The sequence below is a fragment of the Strigops habroptila genome, chromosome 1 (assembly GCF_004027225.2).
Source record: "Strigops habroptila isolate Jane chromosome 1, bStrHab1.2.pri, whole genome shotgun sequence".
Taxonomy (NCBI): Eukaryota; Metazoa; Chordata; class Aves; order Psittaciformes; family Psittacidae; genus Strigops; species Strigops habroptila.
Window position 1 is genome coordinate 38,382,429 of NC_044277.2, and position 24,133 is coordinate 38,406,561.

At 38.9% G+C, this 24,133-nt stretch overlaps 1 protein-coding gene across 3 annotated transcripts in view; it reads left to right on the forward strand.

Moving 5' to 3' along the window:
* The window catches only part of TOX (thymocyte selection associated high mobility group box), a 231,268-nt gene extending 209,061 nt beyond the window's left edge, over positions 1-22,207 (forward strand). For all 3 annotated transcript variants that reach the window (XM_030501033.1, XM_030501040.1, XM_030501024.1), the window contains 3 exons: positions 8,175-8,561; positions 17,793-17,944; positions 20,215-22,207. In XM_030501033.1, coding sequence (XP_030356893.1) covers positions 8,175-8,561; positions 17,793-17,944; positions 20,215-20,251 — 576 coding nt within the window. In that variant the 3' untranslated portion in view covers positions 20,252-22,207. The remainder of the gene's footprint in view (positions 1-8,174; positions 8,562-17,792; positions 17,945-20,214) is intronic.
* Positions 22,208-24,133: the final 1,926 nt, after the last annotated feature.

Here is a 24,133-nt window from a genome sequence, read left to right on the forward strand (position 1 = left end):
TAATCAGTTAGGTATTGCACATAAGGAGAGCAGCATCACTTCTGCTGTTGGCAGAAAAGCACCTGGTTTCTGGTTTTTGAGACAACAGATTCCTATATTTTACCTACCTCCAGTCCATGCAGATGTTTTGAAATTTCATAAAACAGTTTAGGCTGTTCTGAGTGAAAGCATCAGAGGAAGAATAAATAAAAAATATGGTTATGTTTGATGCATGATTTTTATTTTTTTTTTTTTATTGGTAGCTGTTGAAGTGCTACAAGGCATTTGGCAATATTTCCCTTAAAACAGTAATGAATAACCCCAGAATGATGACATGCATCTACAGCTTTTACTTTTTTCTGTTAAACATTAGAATCCCTAGCTGGGAAAACTATAAGGTATGGCTTTTATAGCATGTACTTCATGCTTCTGTGATAGCTTGGTATTGCATTCTTTCTGGAGTTATTATAATGTAGTCAGAAATTTTCAAGAAATCATAAATAAAATTAGATATGTGCAAATATGTGATGTATCACAGTATCTGGTAAGTGAATACATAAATTTATAAAATAATTGTCTAATCTGATAAGAACACAAATCCAACCATATTCTTATCTAGCAGGAAACCAACTATCTACTGCAGCTGAAAATGTAGAACAAACTATATTGAAGTTAATGCCATGAATTCAATTTGAGGCTAAATCTTGTGAAGCTTTACATTCAGCAGTGCAAAAACTGAGAGAAGCTCTCACATAATTTCTGCCAAAAATGGCAGAAATGTCTTGAGCTTGAGAGAAGCCAGATTTTGATTTGGACAGGAGCTGTGTTTGGTTTTGAAGTGAGTTAATAAAACTAGATTTCCCTATTAGCCTAGTGCTTCCATTTGGGGAATTAAAACACTTGTATGAAATTAAAGTTGCATATCCTTTATCACATGTACCCAGGTTACATTCATAAAACATCCATTTTTACTTACATACCCTGAATGAATCCATGACAATCCCCTGTAGATGATGACAAAATGTATATTTAGATTTGAAGATGTTCTTCTGAGCCACCTCAGCTAATTATAGGTGACAACCCGTGGCTTACTCCTTTGTTCTGAAACATCAAGAATGTGTCAAAAAGCTTTCTGAACTCTCTAGAGCCCCAGATGTTGTTATTGCAATAGGTGACTGGAATTAACAAAATACGAAACGTCATTTGGTAAGAGCCTCTTGTGACTTAGGTGGAAAGGCAGCTGTACTGCAAATTTGCATGAGTTCTCTACCGGAGTGGATGGAGTTAAGTCGGAGGAATCTCTGAAGGAGTTAAAGAGCTAAGCAGGAAAGAGAAAACACTGCCAGGGAGAGCAGTCATTCTCTCATAAACAGCTTTACAAGAGTATTAATAAAATGGCTGAGCCCATGTAGGCTAGAAGAGAGATTCTTCTCAAGGACAGGCTTGGGGTTGGAAGTGACCTAAAATGTCAGAAACGTTAAAACAGACAGGATTACGTGAACACAGAAAAGCTGAGAGAAGGAATAAACAATTCAAGATGTTCCTTCCACCAAAGAGACAGCAAAGACAGCAGATGTAAACTTAAGCTTAGGTAAGCTTTGTAGGAGCTGCATAAATATTCAGCCAATTTCCTTCTATCTACCTCTTTAATGTCACAGTACTGAAGATAACTCATTTAAAGCTAAGTCAGGCCTGCCTAAGTTTGATCACAGCCTGCATACCCTGGACCTTCCTGGTACCAGCTGACATAATCACTGCCATTACCTGAACGTAACCTTCATTCTGATCATGGAGCTTAGAAGTTGTTGAATTTCTCATCATGGCCTAATGACAGACACCAGCCACTAGATGTGCACATGGCTCCATCATGAAAAGAGGCAGAGTAGCAACTACATAGGTTTCTGGCACGTTCGTGTAAAACTTGAATTGAGTTAAACGCTTTTCTAGGCTTTGAAATACGTAATACATGTTCTTGTCTGTGAAGAGAGGATGCCAAACCTCTGTTTCTCATTTAAAGATAAGCACCTGTTTCTCATTTGAAATAACACTGTGTTACACCATTTTGGCTATGTAAAAAAAAAATCTTCTGAGGTTGGAATAGGTTATGTTTACCCACAAATAAAGCTGTTTGCATTGATAGAAAGTTTATGCTGGCCATACTGGCCATAGGGCTCACATCTTTGCCCTTTAGGAGTTTTCTTAGCATGTATTTAAAGGACACATAGGCATCCAGTAGTACCAAAAATATTTACTAAATGACTTGAATGTACTGAATGTATTTACTGAATATTCTACTATAAACGAGAGCTTAATTGCTGATGTCAATAAAGAAGTATTTTGATAATGTCTGGTCTGTAAATGACTGGAATTATATTGCTCCAGCTGAAAGGCTTTGATCAGTAACTAATTTTGTGAAATCTACAGAATAAGGAAAATGCCTTTATTCTCTATAAGTAGAACAACTATGGTTTCTTTGAGACAACGCTGACTTTTTGATTTTGTATTGCAAACAGCAGTATTATTATCACTGCTTACTAGAATGAAATTATTGCAAATGTGTTTATTTAATTCCCATATGTTATGGTCTCATATGCTGTCATAGATAATGCTGAATATAAAGCATGAGCATGTATACAGTATGTAAATTGAAGATGTTCATATACATATCTGTGTATATATCTATATGGTCCTACTTGCTGGCAACATTTCTAACAATAACTGCATTAACATGTTAAAAAAGCAAAGTGAAGTAAATACAGGCACTTACAATTTCTAGGTATGCTTCTGAAGAAAGATAGGTCAAAAGTAGCACTCATCAATTGGGAACGATTCTCAGCCTCTGTTAGCTAGGCCATACCTGGTTTTCATGAAAAATGAAATGGACATCTAGACATTAATACTGAAGTAACAGTGTTGGGCTCTGATCAAAATTCCACTTAAGTTAATAAGAGACTTTCCATTCATTTCAGGAATCTATGGATCAGGCCGTTGGAGTACTGCCTTGTTAAAACACGTCCTTGCTTTACTTTCAATCACATGGGTGTTGTTTACCTTTCAACAGAATTGAGTTAGAAGAGCCAACAGTAGCCATAAGTCAGTCATAAGTTAGAATCAAAACCCGCACCTAGGTCCCTACAGCTGTGTGGTCACCCAGGTATACAGGTGAGGGTTTGAAGTGCAACTTTTCAAAGTGGAAGCAAAATTATATGCAAAAGGAAGCTGTGGAGATGCCAGAATGGCATCACTAGGCAATTGCTGTTTTCTCTTACACCACTAAATTAAGCAGGACGTCCGTCCCAAAGATCATTTCTCAGTTGTAGGAGTGGGTTAAATGTTTTTGGGTGAGGGAAATCCCACTGTCACTTTCCTCTAAGGAACTGACACTCCCCCCGTGCTTGAATTCAGTCTGCGATAAAGACCATTAGTCCTGGGGTAGTTGTCCTTAGAAAAGAATAGCACAATTGGATAAGCAGTGCTTAACCGCTTAACCTAATTTAATTCTTTAATTTGGCAATCATGCATAAAGGGTTCTGGTGCATAACAGGGGAGTAGAAGGTGGATGGGAATGTTCACTTTGCTCTAGAATTGGAAAGAAAGGCATGAGTTTGGTGAAAACTGGTGAAAAGAACTTGATTCAGCACTTTCCAAACTTCGTGCAAGATTATCAACTCTCTATGCTTTCTCTGAAGAACATCAAGCATATGTATATAATCATACATTTCCTTGAAAGTATAATACAAGTAGAATCATTCTGTGGACTGAGGGTCCACCAGTACTTTTAATTAATATAATTATATTCATTATCATCACAGTTAGAATAGTGTTTATTTTGTTTCTTTCTTTTTCCTGCATCTTTTCTACTTTCATTCTCTTTCTGTTGGGATTTCAAAATGTTCTTTTTTCTGAGTTTGTGTTGTGCTTAAAGGGCAGCCATATTTTTTCTGTAGCATTCCATTGCCTTGGCCTACCTATCTTGTCTTCAGCTTCTGATTTTTTTTTTCTTATTTTCAATTTGGCAACAGTATTAGATGATGATGTTATATGGAAAGGCAGGTCCAAAAGGAAGCCTGCTTCTAGCCTATGGAGAACTTGAAAGGCTTAGAGTAAGGTTTTGACCTGAACTCCAGAACAAGTAAAAGCCACTCAAAGAGCATAAAGGATTGTCAGGAAAAGCTAGGTTTGTGGTCCTAGTGTATATTGGCTAATCTATGTGTACAATACCACTTCCTACCATTAACTAAATATAATATTCTGTCACCCTCTAGTGGTGGGTCTACAACACCATACTTCTGATAGTAGAGAGAAAAGATTTACTTACTGCATGTCTAGTAGAAGACCTTGGTGCATGCAGGACATACTGAGCTTCAATGTTTGGTGGCCTGTGTGTATGGACTTGTGATTTTGGTCTCCACTGCATGTGTCTGTAAATTAATTCTATCCTATAACTTCATGCCAAAAATTAGAGACGTAAATTGTCAGTGTTGGTTTTGGGCAGATTAATTAACTAAAGAGGATTTTTAAAAAATTATTTCTTTCCTCTTCTTCTTGGATCATAGAATCATAGAATCATAGAATCGTAAGGGTTGGAAAGGACCTTAAGATCATCTAGTTCCAACCCCCCTGCCATGGGCAGGGACACCTTGCCCTAAACCATGTGGCTCAAGGCTCTGTCCAACCTGGCCTTGAACACTGCCAGGGATGAAGCATCCACAACCTCCCTGGGCAACCCATTCCAGTGCTTCACCACCCTCACTGTAAAGAACTTCTTCCTTCTATCTAATCTAAACTTCCTCTGTTTAAGTTTGAACCCATTACCCCTTGTCCTACCACTACAGTCGCTAAGGAAGAGTCCCTCCCCAGCATCCTTGTAGACCCCCTTCAGATACTGGAAGGCTGCTATGAGGTCACCACGCAGCCTTCTCTTCTCCAGGCTGAACAGCCCCAACTTCCTCAGCCTGTCTTCATATGGGAGGTGCTCCAGCCCTCTTATCATCCTCGTGGCCCTCCTCTGGACTCGCTCCAACAGCTCCATGTCCTTTTTATGTTGAGGACACCAGAACTGTACGCAGTACTCCAAGTGGGGTCTCACAAGAGCAGAGTAGAGGGGCAGGATCACCTCCTTCGACCTGCTGGTCACGCTTCTTTTGATGCAGCCCAGGATACGGTTGGCTTTCTGGGCTGCAAGTGCACACTGCCGGCTCATGTTAAGCTTTTCGTCAACCAACACCCCCAAGTCCTTTTCTGCAGAGAAAACTGATTGAATACCAACCTGCAAAGTCAGGGAACGTGACCGTTCGTTTGAAGCTCGTATTGGCTAATCAAATCCCTTCTTTTTTAATTCCTAGTTTTACCCATAATAAAAGTCCTTGTCTAAGGCTCTCTGATGCCCTAATGGACAGATGCAATGCCCATTCAAATCCGTGAAAGCTGTAATAGTGCCCAAAATGGTAGTGTGACCTGTGCTTCATCTGTACCTCTTGGTGTATTTCACAGTAAAGACACATAACAAAGCCAAAACATTTGACATCACCTATTCCATTAGCTTCAGCAATACTTACAAAATCTGTGTTTCTGACCCAGCCTTAGAAAAAGCTGAAAGTGCAGTATGCTGGAGAATAGCGTTTAATGAGTTCATTTATAAAGATTACCAGTAACTGATAATATTGATGTGTTTTACACTGATATTGGACAATTTGGCTTCAGATCACATATTTAAAGTGTCCTAAGTAACAGCAAAATACTTGGTCTGAAACTGAAGTGTTGTGCTTTTCAGTGCATCAGAAGGTAGTGAAACATACAGAAAGCTGATTGATAGCTCTAGACAACTGGAACGGTCCCTTTTGATCACTTTGCAAATGCTCTTCTCAGAGGTAAAGCAAGTGTTGTTCATCTTTGGCCTTAGACTGTACAATTCCTCTTAACCTCATTTGGTATTTGGAGTATTAAATGATACTAAATATCTGATACGTCTGTAATTTTATCAGTATGGGCCATGCATTCACCACTTACGTGTGGACTCGGGTTACCCAATAATTAAATTGGTTCACTGAATCTTTGTTAAAGAGGTGTATGTAAAGAGGCAGCATCTTTGTAGTCACAAATGAAATGTAAGTATGTGGCAGTCCGTCACAAATAGTGCTGCAAAGGGGTTTTGATACCTCCTCACCAGGAGGAATTGTTTAACCAATCTGCCCTTAGACACTTCAGGAGCAATTATCCCTGCTTGGACCAGATAAAGCATGCCAGCTACACTGTGGAAAAGCAAGCTGTTTTCAGTAAAACACAGCACTGTACGTGTTACTTCTGTAATGTGTAAAGAGCCCAGGACACTTGAGAGGAGGGCCCTGGCCATGCTGCTGATTAGAAAACCTTCTGAATCACTGAAATTTCAGCAAACCTGCCAGTCTTTGCTCCCACACTCACCAGAGTTTCCTAAAAATACAATGGGAAGAGAGAGAGAGAAAATATTTCTCAGGTATTCATGAACTTTAGTTCAGAGTTTTAAAAATAATACCAAAAAACTGCCAGACTTTGCACCTACTTTCAGGTTTTATCATTTACAATCTGTGGTTATTTATGTCTGCATCTGAATCCTGCAAACATGCATATAATACATATTGCACACATTTACACCCACATGCAAGCAGAGCCAGGCAGATCCACAGAAGCAGAGATTTGCATTTATTTTATCATATTCATTTAATTGTCCTTAGTTTACTGGAGAAAACAAGGGGGCTTTGCTAATGGAACTGTGGTTATATTTAGGGAAATGAACTTAGCTTTCTCATCTTTATCATCACATACAAAGAAGCAATTTCAATAACATGTATGTCAGCAGATTGTTGGTGATGGTACATCCTTCAGAAAGAATCTGAATAGACTTCACTGACCCCAGAGTGCTGAGAGTAACATGAAACTTACTCTGACTTGTAAACTGAGCAAACATGACATGGAGAACACACAATAAGGGCATCTATGCATCTTTCAGCCCTTGTTTTGACAAAGTGACTTCTTTCTCCAGAGGAACATTTCTGCCATTTTTTTCCAACATGTTTCACCTTTCACTGACTATTAATCCCACTATGTCTTAGCTGCAAATTACAATTCCCACCCATAAGCTCATGGGAGTTAATTCTTAATTTTTTTTTCATCATTTATTTGAGCTCACAGAGTTAGCACTGAGAAGATCTAAGAAAATAAGGGTATGGAAAGCAACTTAATAAATTCAATTTAAATCAAATATAAAAAGTTATAAATACTAGAACAGAGTAGTATTAAAATTGACATTCATTAATGAAAAGGTTTTATTACTAACATCTTTAAGAAGAAATCAAGGTAGACCATAACGTTTTTGAAAATCTGTACATTTTCTAATACTCTATGCAGTATTCTTCCAGGTTTAGTAAGACAGTTTCCCTGTGTCTGATGCAGTCTCACATGTATGTAGACATCAGTTTTAAATAGAATTTTCAGAACTTTATGAACTGGATTAACAAAGGAAGTTTTGCTGAGAATGAAATTATTCAGAATATCCTTATCTTTCTAAATGCATGGCTTATGAAACATTTGATTGTTGGCATGGATAGCAGCCCAGCACAGACATCAAAACACAGGTATTGGCACAGCAACTAGCATATTTGTTCAATGCAGTTGGACAACTGTGAATGGGGTTTAGTGTCTTCATCACGTTGGCTAACTAATAAAGCGCTATTAGCAGTTATCAATGTGTATGGTAAAGGACACCGAAATTTGTTTCCCTGGTTTGCAGATGGGAAGTTGAGACGTATCAAAGATCACTGCAGACTTTTGCTGGAACCCACCCTCCTGAATCTCTTTTCAACTAGGCCATCAAATTGGAGAACAGTACTAGTGGCTGTGTATGTGAATAAATGTGATGGGCTTGGTTGTCTTTGTTGCATAGGTTATTATGTCAGTGATGCCAGTTCCAAGTTTGGAAAAAGCAAAATGTCAGGCTAGACCAGGAAACAGAGGAGCTAACTTTTTTTTTTCGTAATGTTGAAAAGTGTAAGGTAAAAGGGATTAACTCTTTTGCCTGTATAATAACCAAACTCCATTTCAAGGAGAATTTAATGGTCCAGATATGTGTTTTCCCATGGTGTGACTCTTAAACAGAGAGTAGAATAGCAGCATTTTGTAGCTTCTAAGTATTGTCTGGTTTTTGTTTTTCTCAACAGAGCTACAGTGAACCTGTTGATGTTAAAGCCTCCCCACAACCTCAGATGATGAATTCAAAGCAGTCAGTGTTTCATGGGCCCTCCCAGGCTCACTCTGCACTGTACCTCAGTTCCCACTACCACCAACAACCAGGAATGAATCCTCACATCACTGCCATGCATGCCAATATCCCCAGGAACATAGCGCCCAAGCCCAACAACCAAATGCCAGTGACTGTTTCCATAGCAAACATGGCTGTGTCCCCACCACCACCTCTTCAGATCAGCCCCCCTCTGCACCAGCATCTCAACATCCAGCAGCACCAGCCGATTTCAATGCAGCAGTCCATTGGAAACCAGCTACCAATGCAGGTCCAGTCTGCTTTACATTCACCTACAATGCAGCAAGTAAGTTTGAGCTTTTCAGTTGTCTGGGGATTTTTTTTTTTGTGGTATGGGAAGGGAAGTTGTCCAGAAACTGTCATAGTGAAGGAGATTTAGAGCTATGGATTAGCTTTAATTTTGCAGAGTTCTAAAACTTTGATAGTTTAGTCTGAGGACTTAGTCTTTCGAAGGCAAGAACAAATGAATGAGTTTACCTAGATGATGGGGAATTTCAGGAGGACTGTTTGTGCTAGCAACAATGTTCAGCACATTCTTCTGGACACTAGCCTTCTCTCCTCCCAAATTCAGGAGGCATCCTTTAAGGAGAAGTGCATCCATCTGCAAATGTGGGAGCATCCTGAAATACAAGTGAAATGCTAAGTCTTCAGGAAGCACGTTTTAGAAGCAAAAGGCAGGCATGTCTAGAAAAAGATCTGATTGCAGCTTGTGCTGTTATCCTTGTGCTGACCGTGATGTGGAACAGTCAGAGGGAACATGAAGCAACACAGGTTGTGTTAAACATGCTTGATTAAGTGAACACAAGTATGTTAGTTTCTACTGCATTCATAATTTCATTTTGCTGGATAAGCATACCTTTTTTTTACTGGAAATAAGTGGGCTGTGCCCAGTATTCCAATATAATGGTGCTCTTTTTTTCCTTCATTCTCAATGGTTTAGTTGATTCTCTATACATTTCCTAGGAGTTCTGAATGAATGCAGGCCAAGAATAATATTGTGACTTCTGGGCCCAGGCCTGTGGAGGATTAGAGCAGATTAACTCTGCTCATCTCATGAGAGAAAATTTCCTTTTGTGTTGGGTGAGGCCTGACTATCAATAATAAGATCTTGCTTTGCAAAGAGGCACCAGAATAAAAATTTTTTTTGATGGAGTTGCAAGAATCTACAGAATTTGTATACACAAAACTTGTCAGTTCTGGTTGATAATAAATAGTCATGAACTTGCTGCATGTTTTGAATATCTCTATAAATTCACCTTTGCTAACAAGGCATTTGCATTTGCTTTCCAAGCCAGAAACATTTCATCTCAAGACTGGTCTTTAGAGAAGGGAATACCTGAACACAAAACATAGCTGGGAGAACAAATTAATGCGGAAAGAAATTTTTCAAAGCAGGGGAAAGGCAAAAAAAAGAAAGATTTGAAAGCAATCTGGACTGATAAATTCAGCTGTTCAGAAGGTAAACCAAGGTTTGGTGCTCATGATGATATGATTTTTTTCAGTCTTTGATCTTAGTCCTGAGAGTAAGTCCTCAGAGTCCTCTGATTTGGAGTAATCAGACAGGAAGGAAAACTTGTAAAGTATTTTTCCTGGTCCAATTTGTTTTTCGTAATCAGGGTAAATACTCAACAGACTTATGACCACAAAAATGTGGAGTCTTTCACTGTCATGTATTCCTGAAGGTTTTCCTATTGGTTAGAAATCCAGTGTCCTGGTGTGTGTCCTGGGAGAGCCCATGCTCAAGTCTCAGAAAAACTCAGGAATTAACCACAAACCTGGGCAGCTGGAATTAGCATGGGAAGGTCTTAGGTGGGCCAGGAGGTTCTATCTGGAGCTCCTAAGCCTTATGCAATCCCGGTTGAACCTGAAGGGTCAGGGCAATGAGAAACAAAGCAATGGACTCAAGGCAATACCCTGGTTCATTTACAAACATGGCAAATGACATTTGTGACAGAAGCCTGTTTAAATTGTATAGTTATATTTCACTGAGTTTTTATTGGAGATCCCATCTTCCAAGTTCAGATCGTTTGCCAAGTTCAGTGTCCCTTGTACATTACTTGTCCAATGCAGAGCTATAGAAGATAAAAACCTTTATGTCTTTTCCAGAATCATTGATAGGCATAATTTACTCAACAGATTTTAAAATCTGGCTTTATTTATTGAATTAATAGTATAGTAGGGGCTAGGAAAAGATGTAATGAAGATGTTAGGTACTTACAAGTGTATACATACAACATCATCATTATTGTATGAATACAAACACTTAGGTGCTATTCCAAACCATGACTTACTACAAAAAAAGGTAAGACAATATGAATCTTCTGATGCTTTATTTTACCAAGTTGCACTCTTGTAGAATATGGTGTGCACATCAATGGCTTGAGAGTACTTTCACTCATCAGTGAGATGTGTGGCATGCAGTTATTTCTAGCTTAAGAGAAAACACAGGGCACTAGGTTGTATAAAAGACGTGTCTAGAAGTCAGTATGTAGACCTGTACTGTGACAAGTCTTGCCTTACTAAGTACAGTAAAGCAAAAAATGCTCTATCTCTGTGTTCCTGCTCTCCACTGTTAATCTCCTGAAAGGTTAGGTTAAATACTTTTTACCAGCTCATATTCCTTAGTCAGAAAGGCTGATGCTCATAATGAAGATACCATGGTGAGGTATTTCTGAGCTTCACTCAAGGTGGCAGGTGCTTAGAACGTGTTGAAATGCTACACTGCCAATCTTAACTACATTTCTCTTTAAGGACTGTGGAACATCTACAAGCCAGTTTATACTTCTTATACTCTTGCTTTTGTTTCAAAGTAATACAGCCTTTGAGCTCTGGAAAATCTATGTAATTTCACTTTGGAATATTTGTAAATGAATTAATGAGTTAATTTTTTTTTTTTTTTTTTTTTTTTTGCATACGGAAGTTTACAGAGTTTGAGAATTTAGTTTAAATGTAGAATCCATTTCCTTTTTAGAGTGAAGTTGGTAAAGGCAAAGCAAAAAGAATGTTAAATTTTAGGGCAGCAGGCATACTAACACCATGATTTGCCATGCCATGAATAGCAGAGTGGTATCCTGTCTAGTCTTTTAGGTATTCCTCTTTCTAGTCATACTCAAGCTATATTAGAAAACACTATCCCCAGGATTTCATATTGCATTTGAGCATGGAAGACAGGTTGGCCAGCAGAAGGCAAAGAGCAAGAAGTCAAGAAACTGTAACCTGAAAGTAAAGGCCTCTTTCTGGCTCAGTTTTCTAAGCACTCTGCTCTCCTCTCTGCTCGAGACACTGCTCATCAGAGTGAGTTAAGAGGAAAAGACATAGTGGAGAAAGAAGCAAGCCGTCCAAATGATGGAGCAGCATAGAGCCAACAGCAGTGAGGATAAACAGAGGCACCAATCCGTATGTCTGGCCCATGGTGGGGAGGGAAGGAGGTCTCTGGATGTGAGGCTTCAGTCCCCAGCAGCACAGTGTACACCCTGCTACTCTGCTGCATAAAAAGACATCCAAGAAGAATGGAAGAATATGCGGTCTGGTAAAGCAGAAGCAATAGTTGTATTTATTTCAACTTTTTTTCGCTTCCTCTTCCCTCAGCTGTTTGATTTCCTCCATGCTAAAGGTGTGGCCACCCTAAGCCTTTTCCAGAAACTCCAACAGGCATCTAGTTTGTGTAAGCAGAAGAACAGAAACTAATTAACATCCCACTCCCTACAGCGTGACTTACAACAGGAGACATTTTCCTTTTTGGAAGCCTCACCACTGCTCATACGAAACAGACTAATACATTTTAAGAAGAAATTAGGTAAATTTTCTCATGTCACACTACAGCATGAAGCTTAATAGGCAAAGGAAGGGTAAGTCTGCCAACAGCTTCCTAACAGTCTTCTACTGCAGGCATTTACAGACTCACCTTGGCTGGACACCACCATTGCAGATAGCTGTGCTGCAGACCTGTTAGAAGCAGTAGTCACAGCTCCCACCGGTGGTGGGTTGTCATTTCTTTCCTTTTTTTCCCCAACATCTAGATTTGGAAGTACTTAGTGGCTTACTAGCGTGATTCTCAGTGGTAGCAGGCTCAGGAAATCCCTGCTTTCTACAGATCCCCTGCTTTAATACTGTGTCTCTGGGAGATTTGGTCACTCATTTTCTCCAGGACAGGGAGCATAGTTTCTTATCTTAAGGACTATCTTGTAGTATGCCTGAAGTACTGCCAGCTCTGAGAAAAATCACATAAAGAACCAGATTCCAGTCCTGGCAAGCAGGAACACAGTTCTTCAAAACTATTGTGCATGAAATCCACAAACAACTTCTGTGTGTAACTTTGAGGAGGAACTGATAAGAAGTGCTGACCTGGGAAGAGAGTTCTGCCCCCACTGTTACCAGGACAATGAGCTGATCTTCATCAGCTCCACAGGGAACAGCATGTCCTCCACTTCCAGCAGTCCTTGCCTGCACGTGTGCAGCTGCCAAACCAAGAGAGACTGCCAGCTGGAGAAGGGCAGTCTCCTCCACAAGGCCACAAAAAGTACAGAGCATCAAGAAGATCAGAAGGGTTGGTAGCCAAAAATCCTCAGTGACTGCACAATTTCCATTGTTTTTAAAATCAATTAATTCTGCGGAGTATGCTGCAATGCATCCAAATTGTTCTGAAATGCACAAGGCAAAGTAATATTTAAGTATTAGCATTTTGGTCATATGCCTAGAATTAGTAAATATTTTTTAATTTGTTTTGAACAATCTTCTCTGAGTTATCCAAATAATTTTTTGATATTTTTTCTGAAAAGTAGACTATTTTGTCTCTTTTCCTTCCTGTTCCAAAACAATTAATGAATAAATTAAATAATGGGCACTACTGTAGAACGTCAGGGTACTTGTTTACAGTGTTAATCCTTTACACTGTAAGGAACAACTGTTTAGTTCTATTCTTATACTTTGAATTAGATCCTGAGTTTTATTATATTTAACTTCTAATTCTGAAATATGCTATGTTTTTCTTAAATATTATTGAAGGGAGCCATGTTAAAGTTTTACTTTGTTAAAGTCTAAATCCATTATGTAGCAGTTTTTCTTTCATCCACTTTTGACACACTGGAAGAAACTTGGTAGATTAGAAGAGTGTGATTTTTCTTTCATTAAATGCTCCTGTGAGCATCTTATCAGTGTATTATTTTTAACCTGATATAGTTATATAGTTGCTTCTCTCCAGTCTGTTTCTTAAGTTTGACATGATGTTTAATGTTTTCTTAGCTGGGATCAGATTGTCTGAATCTTAACCCTTGTTGTTCAAATCAGCACAATTTCTCCAATGATCAGGCTAAAATGGTGTCTGAAATTGCAACCTGTTTTTTCTCTCAAAGTTGTTCTTTCCTTTCTCTACTCACACAGACATTTTTGCTCCCTTCTGAGTTTACCACACTCTCCAGGCTGTTGTACTGTGCTGTTTTGTGTGGGGAGTGATGAGACTGAGGATTCATTCCCTCCCAAATATGCCCAGTCCTTGTTAAGGAAGCCTTTTAAGTAGCTCTACTGGAAGCATCTCCTTCCCTGCTCAAAATCCTTCACCCAAGCATTGTGTGGCATGGGAAGTCCTGTTACAATCTCTGTCCCACATCAGTTCACAGGTAGAGCAAGCAAAACTAGATTCTTAATGCCTGGTAACCATGGCTGCAAATGTATGCATAACAAAGAAGCAGAAGATTAATGTATGTCACATTTTATTTTTTATTTTTTTTTAAATAATAACTCATTTCAGTCTACTTTTAGGTATTTCTTTTCCTTTAGAAAATAAATGTATACAGCAAGATGATTGCATAGCCTGCCAAAAATAATAGCCTCATTTTTTCTGGTATATATTATATATAGTAAACTCAGGAACCTGCTGTATTTGTCCAGATTTTTCCTCTTTTTTGTTAAGCTTTGTCTTCGAATGAGGTCAAGAGAAAAAAAAATCATTAATATCTGTCAACTTCCTTTATAACCTTAAGGAAAAATCTTTCTATGATATCACACAGACAGATTTTCAATTTCCTTGTGTAATAAACAGATGCTTTAGGATTTGGATGTAATTTAAAGGTTTAAAATATCACATTGAGATTGATGAATAAATCAGTTGTGAAGACAAAAACATTGATGCCTGTTGAAAATACCTCTCCAGACAGGCAGGAAATGAAATTAGTTCTCAGTAAAGTGTGGAGATGAGGATCACTGTTTAGTTCTGCTGCAGGCTTTTTAGGACTTGCTACAGTGGCACAACGAAACTGCTAGGGCTACAGAAATCTAATTAAAGAGCAAATGTCCCTCCTGACATCGAATTAATCTTTATCAAGTTCCCTATTTTTATTTCAATCTGGAACAAGAAAATGAAGTTTAAAATTCTAGGCATGTTGCAAAACAGTTGGTGATTTTCTCTTGGGCATTACAATGCAAAAACATTCAGCATTGTTTAATAAGACCTCGAAGCGCTCATTTTCTGAGCACTTTCTATTTCATCATTGTTTGTTAAGGGCTTACATAAATAAAACACAAATATTTACTACAAACCTGGTACAAGGCTGTCTCCCTCTGTTGTACCTATCTGTATTTCCAGAGCTTTTCTGTTGGTGAAAAAGCTGAAGTAATTGTTGCTTACATCTTAAACATCACCATGCTTTATCAGTCCTTCATATTGAGTTCAGGTTTCATAAATTACTTTGTCTTAGAAGCACACTTCCCAGCACCCCCATTGCTGGTATTCTGGTAGCCCTCAACCCCAGCAGGACTGCTGAGCTCAGCTGCTTCTGTAGCAGCAGCCTGGCTCAGATACCTCTGCACCACATTAAAATCTAGCGTGTGAGCATGTCCTAAGAAACAAGCTCCAATCCCAGACAGTTGTAAACTAAACAGACTTGCCAGGTGCAAGATGAAAGTATTATTACCCCTTATTTTGCAGATAGGAGAATTAAGTTTGGATCCATGGTCCCAACTTTAATATTAGAGGTATCAATTCAGTCCAAGTGCATGTGCATGCATGCTTCACTGAAAGACAGGCAAAGCAATTTGGCTGTGGTCATACAGAAAACCTGAGAAAATATAAGAGTAAGTCTCCACCCAGTTCCAAGATGGCATTTAGACCACAGGACCATCCTCCAACATCTAAACTATTCATTTATTTCATTTAGGACAAGGGGGAAGGGCTTTGAACTGAAAGAGGGGAGATTCAGATTAGACATTAGGAAGAAATTCTTTACTGTGAGGGTGGTGAGATACTGGAACATGTTGCCCTGAGAAGTTGTGGATGCCCCATCCCTGGCAGTGTTCAAGGACAGGCTGAATGGGGCTTTGAGCAACCTGGTCTAGTGGAAGGTGTCCCTGCCCATGGCAGGGGGGTTGGAACTAGATGATCTTTAAGATCCTTTCCAACCCAAACCATTCTGTGATTCTATGATTCTATTATTTATCTTAAGTCCAGAAGAAATGGAATGGATGTTTCACTGGTGGTCTCTTCCTCTTGTTTGAGGGAACTGTCTCTTCTTGCTACATGCTCATTTGCATGCTTTGCTACAGGGCTGCTGGAGCTGCTGGTCCCATATAGTGTTTTTCTCATATATGATTGTTTCATAAAGACTGATGAGATAGCTCAAGGGCATTTCTACCAAAGGTAAACCTGATTGCCTGAGGGTAGGATGTGTTTCTGTGGTTAGTTTACTCTTACAGCTAAATCAGAAAGTCCTTACGGGTGATGTTTTGTATAAAAATTATGATGGTGAGCTACAAAACCAATTTTTTTGCTTTCTAATTACACAAACCTCCAGTTAAAGTCATTGGGAAGCCTGCTCAATTACAGTTTCCTTTTGGATCTGTTGCAGGCATGGGAGTTGTTTAAGCAGCCTAATGTGCAGCTTTGGAGCCTGGTGAAAAGGCAGTGTACAGTCACCATGGGTGGGTTTTATTGTACTTTATTAGCTGGGCAGTGTATAATTTACATGACAACTAGACGCAGAATTCAGCTGTGAACTTGCCTGCTACTGTTTCTTGGAGTCAGCAAGGACAAAGTGAGGCTTCAAAGAGCTGAAGTGTGTACTGAAGTGTGACTTGGGATATCTTCCATATGGAAGATAATATGGAAGAAAATGGCACTCATTTATGGCCATAATCCATGATCAGGATGAGTGGAGTGGGTTGATGGTGCACACAAGGGACACGGCAGGGCAGAACACCCACAGGAGCTCTGGGGAAGAGCCAGAGTATATTGCACCAAGGAAGAGTGATCTGAAGAAGGAACTGACATTCTATACTTGAAGGAAGTTCATTTCTGTGGATGGAGGGGGCCGGCAAAAACTGAGAATACTCATTTATATCGATTAAAGATAGTGTGGCTGACTTGTTAAACCTGGAGGAAAAAACCCCAGCTCTCCACAAAATTCCTGTTTCAGTGAAGGCTGTGTGTAGGAAGTGATCACAGATAATGAGCTAGAATTTAAAACTAAAAGCTGTGAGCTTTAATTATGTCTATTCTGTGCATGGACTTTGGCCAGACAGAAGGGGTTTTCAAACTAGGTATCTTGGTTCAGGTTCAGTTTCTGATTTAGCAGCTACACATCCACATAACTTGAGCAGGAATTGTGTGCCCTTCCCCAGGAAGGAGTTTGGTCTGGGTTTTTTTCAGCAGACATTGATTGCTTTCATACAGCATTCCCATACTTTTACCCAATGTAATTCTTGTAACTCTACAGGAATATGATATACATTTATACAGGGTGAACCAGATACATTAGCCTTGATATTTCAATTGTTCTCCTGGTTTTGAAACACAATATTTAAACATCCTCCTATATCAAAAGAGCTAAAAATTGACTTCATATGACAGAGATTTCAGGGAGCAGGTTAGATGTCTCTTTGTAACTTCCACTTTTTTTCTCAGCTTCTTAGTTTCAAAAAGCAAGTTATTCTGTGCTACTTTCACTACATTAGTCCAGCAACTGTTAAAAGGCTTTGGTTGAATTTCTGTTTAGTTGAGAGAGAAGTACAAATAAAAGAAGCAGCAGATGGTCCCTTTGTGACTGAATGAAGAAAAAGGGTTTTGAGAACAATATGTGAATAGGTGTAGTCTAATAAAACAGTCAGCCACCTGCTGCCTCCATCCTTCAAAAAGATTCTGTTGCATATTCTGGGAATTAACGACTAGTGTGTATCCTTACATTTAATCTAAATGGAAGCTCTAAGAACCAAACAGGCTTTTTTGCCCCAGTGCTGATTGAGTTGTTCTCTTGGTTTTGAATTGTTTCTGCCCTGTCCCTTTTAGTTCCTTCTTGTGACTCTAATAGCTAACAACAATTTGGCAGTGTTTCATTTCTCAAATCAAAGAAAGATTTAAAAACTTAGAAAGCACTGACATGTTTTTTCCCATTTGAGGTTTGATGACCAAAAGTACACCTGGAAAAGAAGTATTTGGCAATTTCACAGTACACACATTTTGGGTTTTTTTAATATACCCAACCTCTTGCTTGGTTTCCATACATTGTAATGTACTTGCTTTCTCCTCTAGGGATTTACTCTTCAACCTGATTATCAGAATATCATCAATCCAACATCAACAGCTGCACAAGTTGTTACCCAAGCAATGGAGTATGTTCGTTCAGGGTGCAGAAATCCTCCAGCACAGACTCTGGACTGGAATAATGACTACTGCAGTAATGGGTAAGCAGCCAGTGAATGCCACCTTGTGTTGAGCAACATTCATGACACAAGTATCTGATGGAAAATTTGGAAACAGCTTTGTTGCCTGTTTCCCTACAGGATTTCAGAAGTGCATCTGTGAATGCACTGTATTTATTCAGCAGTTAAACTGTTGTGGGAGAACAAGTTTTCAATACATACATTTATTAGATATTGTTGTCACTTTATCACAGCACATACACTTTGGTCTTAGAGAACTTCCATTTGTTAGAAAATCAGAACTGAAATCTTAAGGGAGAAGAGGTGGAAAAGAAGTATTAAGATCACCATGTCCTACCCGAGAGGCAAATGGCATGAACTATTTTCTTCGAGTACTCCATTGCTGAGGAGAGCTTGCTGCCAGTGAAAACAACTAGTTTGGGTCATGAAAACCCATAGTGAGATGCAGGGGTGATGCATCTGATGATACAAGATACATGGAAGGGAATGGCATGAGGATCACATGACTGCAACCAGAAACAAAACACTCTAGCCGTAGAAGCTCTACCATAAGGTTAGTAGGTTCTTCAAATCCTCAGCTCCTCTGCAGCATGGTTTTTGTGGAGCCATGTTGCCGTGCCCAGAACTGAATGGAAACATTTAAGACTCTGAACAGAAGGTCTCTTTTGAGTTTTAAATGATAGCTGTGGTGTCTTGTGGACACGCTGACCAGCCTGACCTCTCCTTGACCTTGGCATGAATCACTGAGGCAAATAAAGGAAAATAAAAGCTCTTAGTTGCTACCAAATCATCAAATCTAGCCCAGACAAATGAACACAAAGCAGAACTAAAGACCAGTTTCACCCATTACATACATTCAAACTGAGAATTTCACTTGCATTATTGTTTTAAAATGTTTCTGGAACTCAAACTAGAACTGAAAAAAATCTTTTTCTGGTTACTAGTTCAGAATAACACCTTGACTAGAACCTGCTGACACTGAGGCAGACTTTAACTAGCCTGCACAGCAGCATCACTTTCCCCCGTACCTAGCACAGTTATCCCATGACTTGCCCTGCACTTGTTCAGCAGAATGGTCTTGCTTCTGTGGTATACCATGATAAAGTCTTGATCTGTGCTGCAGGCCCTTGTAGGAGCTTACCCAGCTAACAGACTTTTATGCCCAGTTACACTGAACTATGAATAGACTGTCCTCTGTCAAACAAGCCATAGCCACCTGTGGCTTTGATTCCTGGTCTCTTCTGGAAAAAGCAATGTGCGATCATTCCCAGCAGTGCTCTCTAGGTGCATACTGGATGTAATTTTCCATCGGTAGAAGCTTTCTCTGAGCAGACCCTGTATATACCCTGTGTAGATAAGCCTTTGTGAATCTGTGTGCATGGACTTAACCTATCTCTACTATAGCAGTGGTGTAACTGCCAGTAGATTGCTCTGTGCTGCTATTGGACTCCAAACCAAGTAAACTGTAAAGCTGTGGAAGAATAGAACTGATGCCTGGGTTTTGGTGAGGAAGCAGGAGATTAAGAGTAAAGCATCTCTCCCAGAAAATCTCTGCAATGTGAACCAAGCCCCATCAGTGATGCATCTTCTGCTCTAAATGATGTATATTTTTCTGACTTCTACAGGCTGTTCCAAATTAGAAACTGGTAAATGGCTCCTTTTTGCTCTGAACTGGTATGCTTCACTTGAAGCTGATACCCAGCAAGAACTGAATGTGTGCTCGACACAGTGCATTGGTGGGAGGTCTCCTGTAGAACCTGGTCTCCAGTAGGGAGTTGGTCTAGTTGACTTTGCCAGAAGCTTCTGATGTTACTTGAATGTGCCTATTCAACACATTTTGGCTGCCTGTATGAGTGAATAAGATGATAGGCCAGAGATATCAGTGGCTGGCACCTATGTTCATGTAACTAAGCTCTCCTGCCCTCTAAGGAAAGTGGCCACATCATATTAGGGTGCTTATGGAGTATCGTTCTAAGACCTTTGCTGAACCCCTGCTGTACCTATGCAGTATGTGAGAGAGGGACCACCGGTGCTACCAATCCACTAGAGAAGGTGATGACCCTCTTCCCAGTCCTGTGTAGTTTAGACCCAAATGTGGTCTCCAGGTTGCTATATGCCATTGTGGCACTAGGATTTTTCTTACTATTACCATGGTAATGCAGCCATACTTCAGTGATATGCTTGGAATCAATGACGTGGTAGAGTTGTGGGTTTGGGGTTTTTTTTGCAAGAATAGGGCTAAAATATTGGGGAAAAAAAAAATCACATTTGTTCTTTTTCTTTTTGAACAGGGGCATGCAGAGGGACAAAGCACTCTACCTTACCTGAAAATCCAAAACACCTCTCCTTTCCACTGAGGGATGCAGGGAAGTCTTTTCATCATGGATTGCTTTATGCAGTCAAGGCAGTTCTGCATTTTATTAGGAAATACAAGTTGCTAAGCACTTAGGACTATTTGAGCTTGTGGGTCACCCACTCTGGAAAAAATAGTCTTGCTTCTTTCTTTTTCTTTTATTTTTCTTTATTTTTTTCCATTTTTTTCTCTTTCTTTCTCCTTTCCACCCCTACCCTGAGATCCTTTAACGGACATTGCTTTTCTTCTTCCCTGAAGGAAACTTGGACCATTCAGATTTTATGTTGGTTTTTGCTGTGAAGTGCTGCGATAGTAACTGCCTTAGCAACTGTAGATGTCTCAGATAAAAGTCCTGGATTTTCCATTGGTTTTTCATAATGGGTGTTTATATGAAACTACTAAAGACTTTTTAAATGGCTTGATGTAGCAGTCATAGCAAGTTTGTAAATAGCATCTATGTTACACTCTCCTAGAGTATAAAATGTGAATGTTTTTGTAGCTAATTGTAATTGAAACTGGCTCATTCCAGTTTATTGATTTCACAATAAGGGTTAAATTGGCAAACATTCATATTTTTACTTCATTTTTAAACAACTGACTAATAGTTCTATATTTTCAAAGTATCTGGAGGAAAAAAAAAAGTAAAATATTCCCAAATGATATTAATTAAAAATATTGGCTTTGTCTCATGAAATAAACACAAAAAAAATAGGAAAGAAACTAATGTTGATAAAGAGCAAACACATTTATTTTGTACTGCCTAAAAAATGCTTCTTTTTTTTTTTAAAGAAAATCACTTTATCTGTACTGGTTAGGAAATGTCATTTAAGTCCTTTCATGTATAAAACTGCCAAATGCTTACCTGATATTTTATTAGATGCAGAAACAGATTGGAGACATCTAAATTATAACCTTTACATATGGCTATGTATTATTGTTTCTTCATACTGTGTCTGTATTTAATCTTTTTTATGGAACCTGTTGCGCCTATTTATGAAATAATAAATATAGGTGTTTGTAAGTAAATTTGTTAGCATTTTAAAGAGGTTTCTTTGATGCTTTAACTTTTGCTGGCACAAATTGTTCACAGCTAATGTGAATACTTTATTTAGTTTTTACAGTGACATATATAACACCAAACCTGCTTTACTGGCAGAAAATGAAGGTAACCAATACTTATTTCTCTATTTCTTTGGTTGTTAAGGAAAAAGAAAAAAGAAAGAACTATTTTAAGTAATTCCCTTTTTAAAACATTGTAGCAGGAAGTTGCCCAAAACTAGGGCTTGAACCAACAAAACTAGCTGAATAAAGCTGCATAATGCTGCTTCTTGAAACTTCATCAGTTTTGGTTAATTAGTCAAGTTGAATAAAAATATTACCAACAGAAATATTACCAAATATTTTTCAGCCATTTTACTATACATGCAAAAGGTCCTACAGAGTTTTAGGGACTGTGGCACAAATAAAGTGAAAGGTAAGTTCAACAGCCACAGGGAAAGGGTAAAAAAAATCCAAAAGAAGGTATTTTGTCATTGTTTTAGATCAGGGATAGCTCTGAAAATATATTTCTGAAGGATTTCATCCCAGATGCTTGTCCAGTTAATGGAGAGTACCATGGATTTGTATTTTCTGTGTGAAATAAAGAAAGCAACTTGGATAAAATACACATTATGCAATGCCATTGATTTTTCTTTAAAAAGAAAACAGAAACAAAGGCATGCTTGCTTTTCAATGATTTCAGGCAATGTACAATCGGAATCACTTGGCATGTAATAACTAATAAATAATGCAGATCAGATGTGATTACTCAAATGACTGTAGCTGAGAGCTCTAATTTTCCTGTCTTGAAACTGTATGAGAACTCGTGATTAAATTCACAGTTTATTGTTTGTCTGTTTAGTACTTTAGAAATATACCAGCACTACTAATTACCCAATGTCTTCTATTTATTATATTACAGTAAACTACATTTTCCACTCATATTAATTTTAAAGCAAGAAGATAATTACTGGGGATGAGAAAAATCAGCTTTGATTTTGAAAGGCAGTTTTCCTTTTTCTTTTATGGAAAAGAACTGTGTTATCTTCATTTCTTTTAGAGCAGGTGCACAGTCACATAAAGTTGTTAATTTCGGTATCCAATCAGAGTTCAGAATACAAGAAAAACTTTAATGTAAATAAAAAAAATACATCATGAATAAAATACTTATTCTGTATGAACCTCTGGCTAGTTGGTGTCCCTCAGTCTGTAAGAAGGGAAACCTGCAGTGTGTTTACTGTGCAGCACCTTACCCATCCACTGCTTTGAGTGTGGTTCTGTGCCTGGGCTCTGTTGGGATGGAACAGCTGTGCTGGAAGAACAGCAGTTTTGGCCAGGGTTATACTGAAGCCACTTTGTTCCAAATGAAGGATCCAACTTTGATGCATAAACATCAGTTCTTCCTGTCTGACCTTGGGAAAAAGCAATGGTTGCCAGCCGAGGGCAACTGCTACTTTGGTTTCAGCTGTGCATTGACATACACAAGTTGTCAATAGATGTAGACTAGAAAGCTGAGATCTTTTTGTAAGCAGGTGAAACTCCACTGGAGTTCATGAAGATATGCCCCATCCTTCGCTGAACCACTGTGTCTTAAACACCACAGTAACATATACACCCAAGTCACTGGTTGTAAGTCACCATCTGTCGTAATGATGATAGAAAGCACACAGGAACAAAACAACCTACGCATTGAAGCAACACAGCACAGCAAGTAAATAAGATAAAGACATCTGTCAAAGTGATAGAAACAAAGGGAAATAATGTCTTCCATCAATTGAATTTTTAATTTATTTTTTTTAAGAGGTAGGCAAAATGCAAGGTTAGCAACATATGCACTCTGCAAGATGTAAATTCCATTTGCTTTCGCTAAGGTAAGCAGAGGTTTTGAAAAGGAAAGGCTGTTCAAATTTACTGCTGCTCTCAGTGTGCCCCATTCTGGCAATGTGAGTTCCAGTCTATCAACAAATTCACAGAGGTTAGAGCAGAAATCCCACCCTGCTGCTGCCTCTGGCCCAAAGCAGCTCTTCAAAGGGACCTACTATAGGATTCCCCACACACACCATTCATCCACAAGCAATAAGTAATGTATTCATGGAGGGCCCCAGCCATTCACAATGAAATGTAATGTATTCATGCCCACTTCTCTCTCTCTCTTACCAAGTACCAATTCTGATTCCGATGGTGTCTCTGCCAAATATTCCCTGTGAGGCTCCTCTGTAAACAGGAAACCCGACAATAAAAGAGCTCATTACTTGAAGGTAAAACATGCTCTTACCACCTTCCTCAACCTTCTGAGACTTCATCTCAACATGAACTACCATCTCCAAGATTATATCTCCTAATTTCTTACCCGATCCTGTAAACATGGCAGATCCACAGAGATCTCTTTCTGTGCTCTGGGAAATGAAAGAGGTAAAAATCCTTCTTTTGCACACTCTGAGAAGCAGCTGAAGAGCTGTATGTAACCCATACAGGAGTTACTCCACAGAGCTGCCATTAACAGGTAGGCAATAGATAGATTAGAGGTAGAGGTAGAGGTAGAGGTAGAGGTAGAGCCAGAGTCAGAGACAGAGCCAGAGCCAGAGATAGAGATAGATACACAACCATTGCCCTGTTAATTATTTATCTGGTATCTTCAAGTCCTTTTTCATTTAAATGAAATACTCTTTAGTGAGTACCGCAGTGTGCTGGCAGTGCTGCAGGAGGTGCTCAGAACCTCAGAGAACACAAGGTGCTTTGTGTCAGGTCTCGCAGACGGCATTTACTTTCCTTTGCAAAGTCATGTATTTTATTATTACCCAGCAGCACATTAAATCACA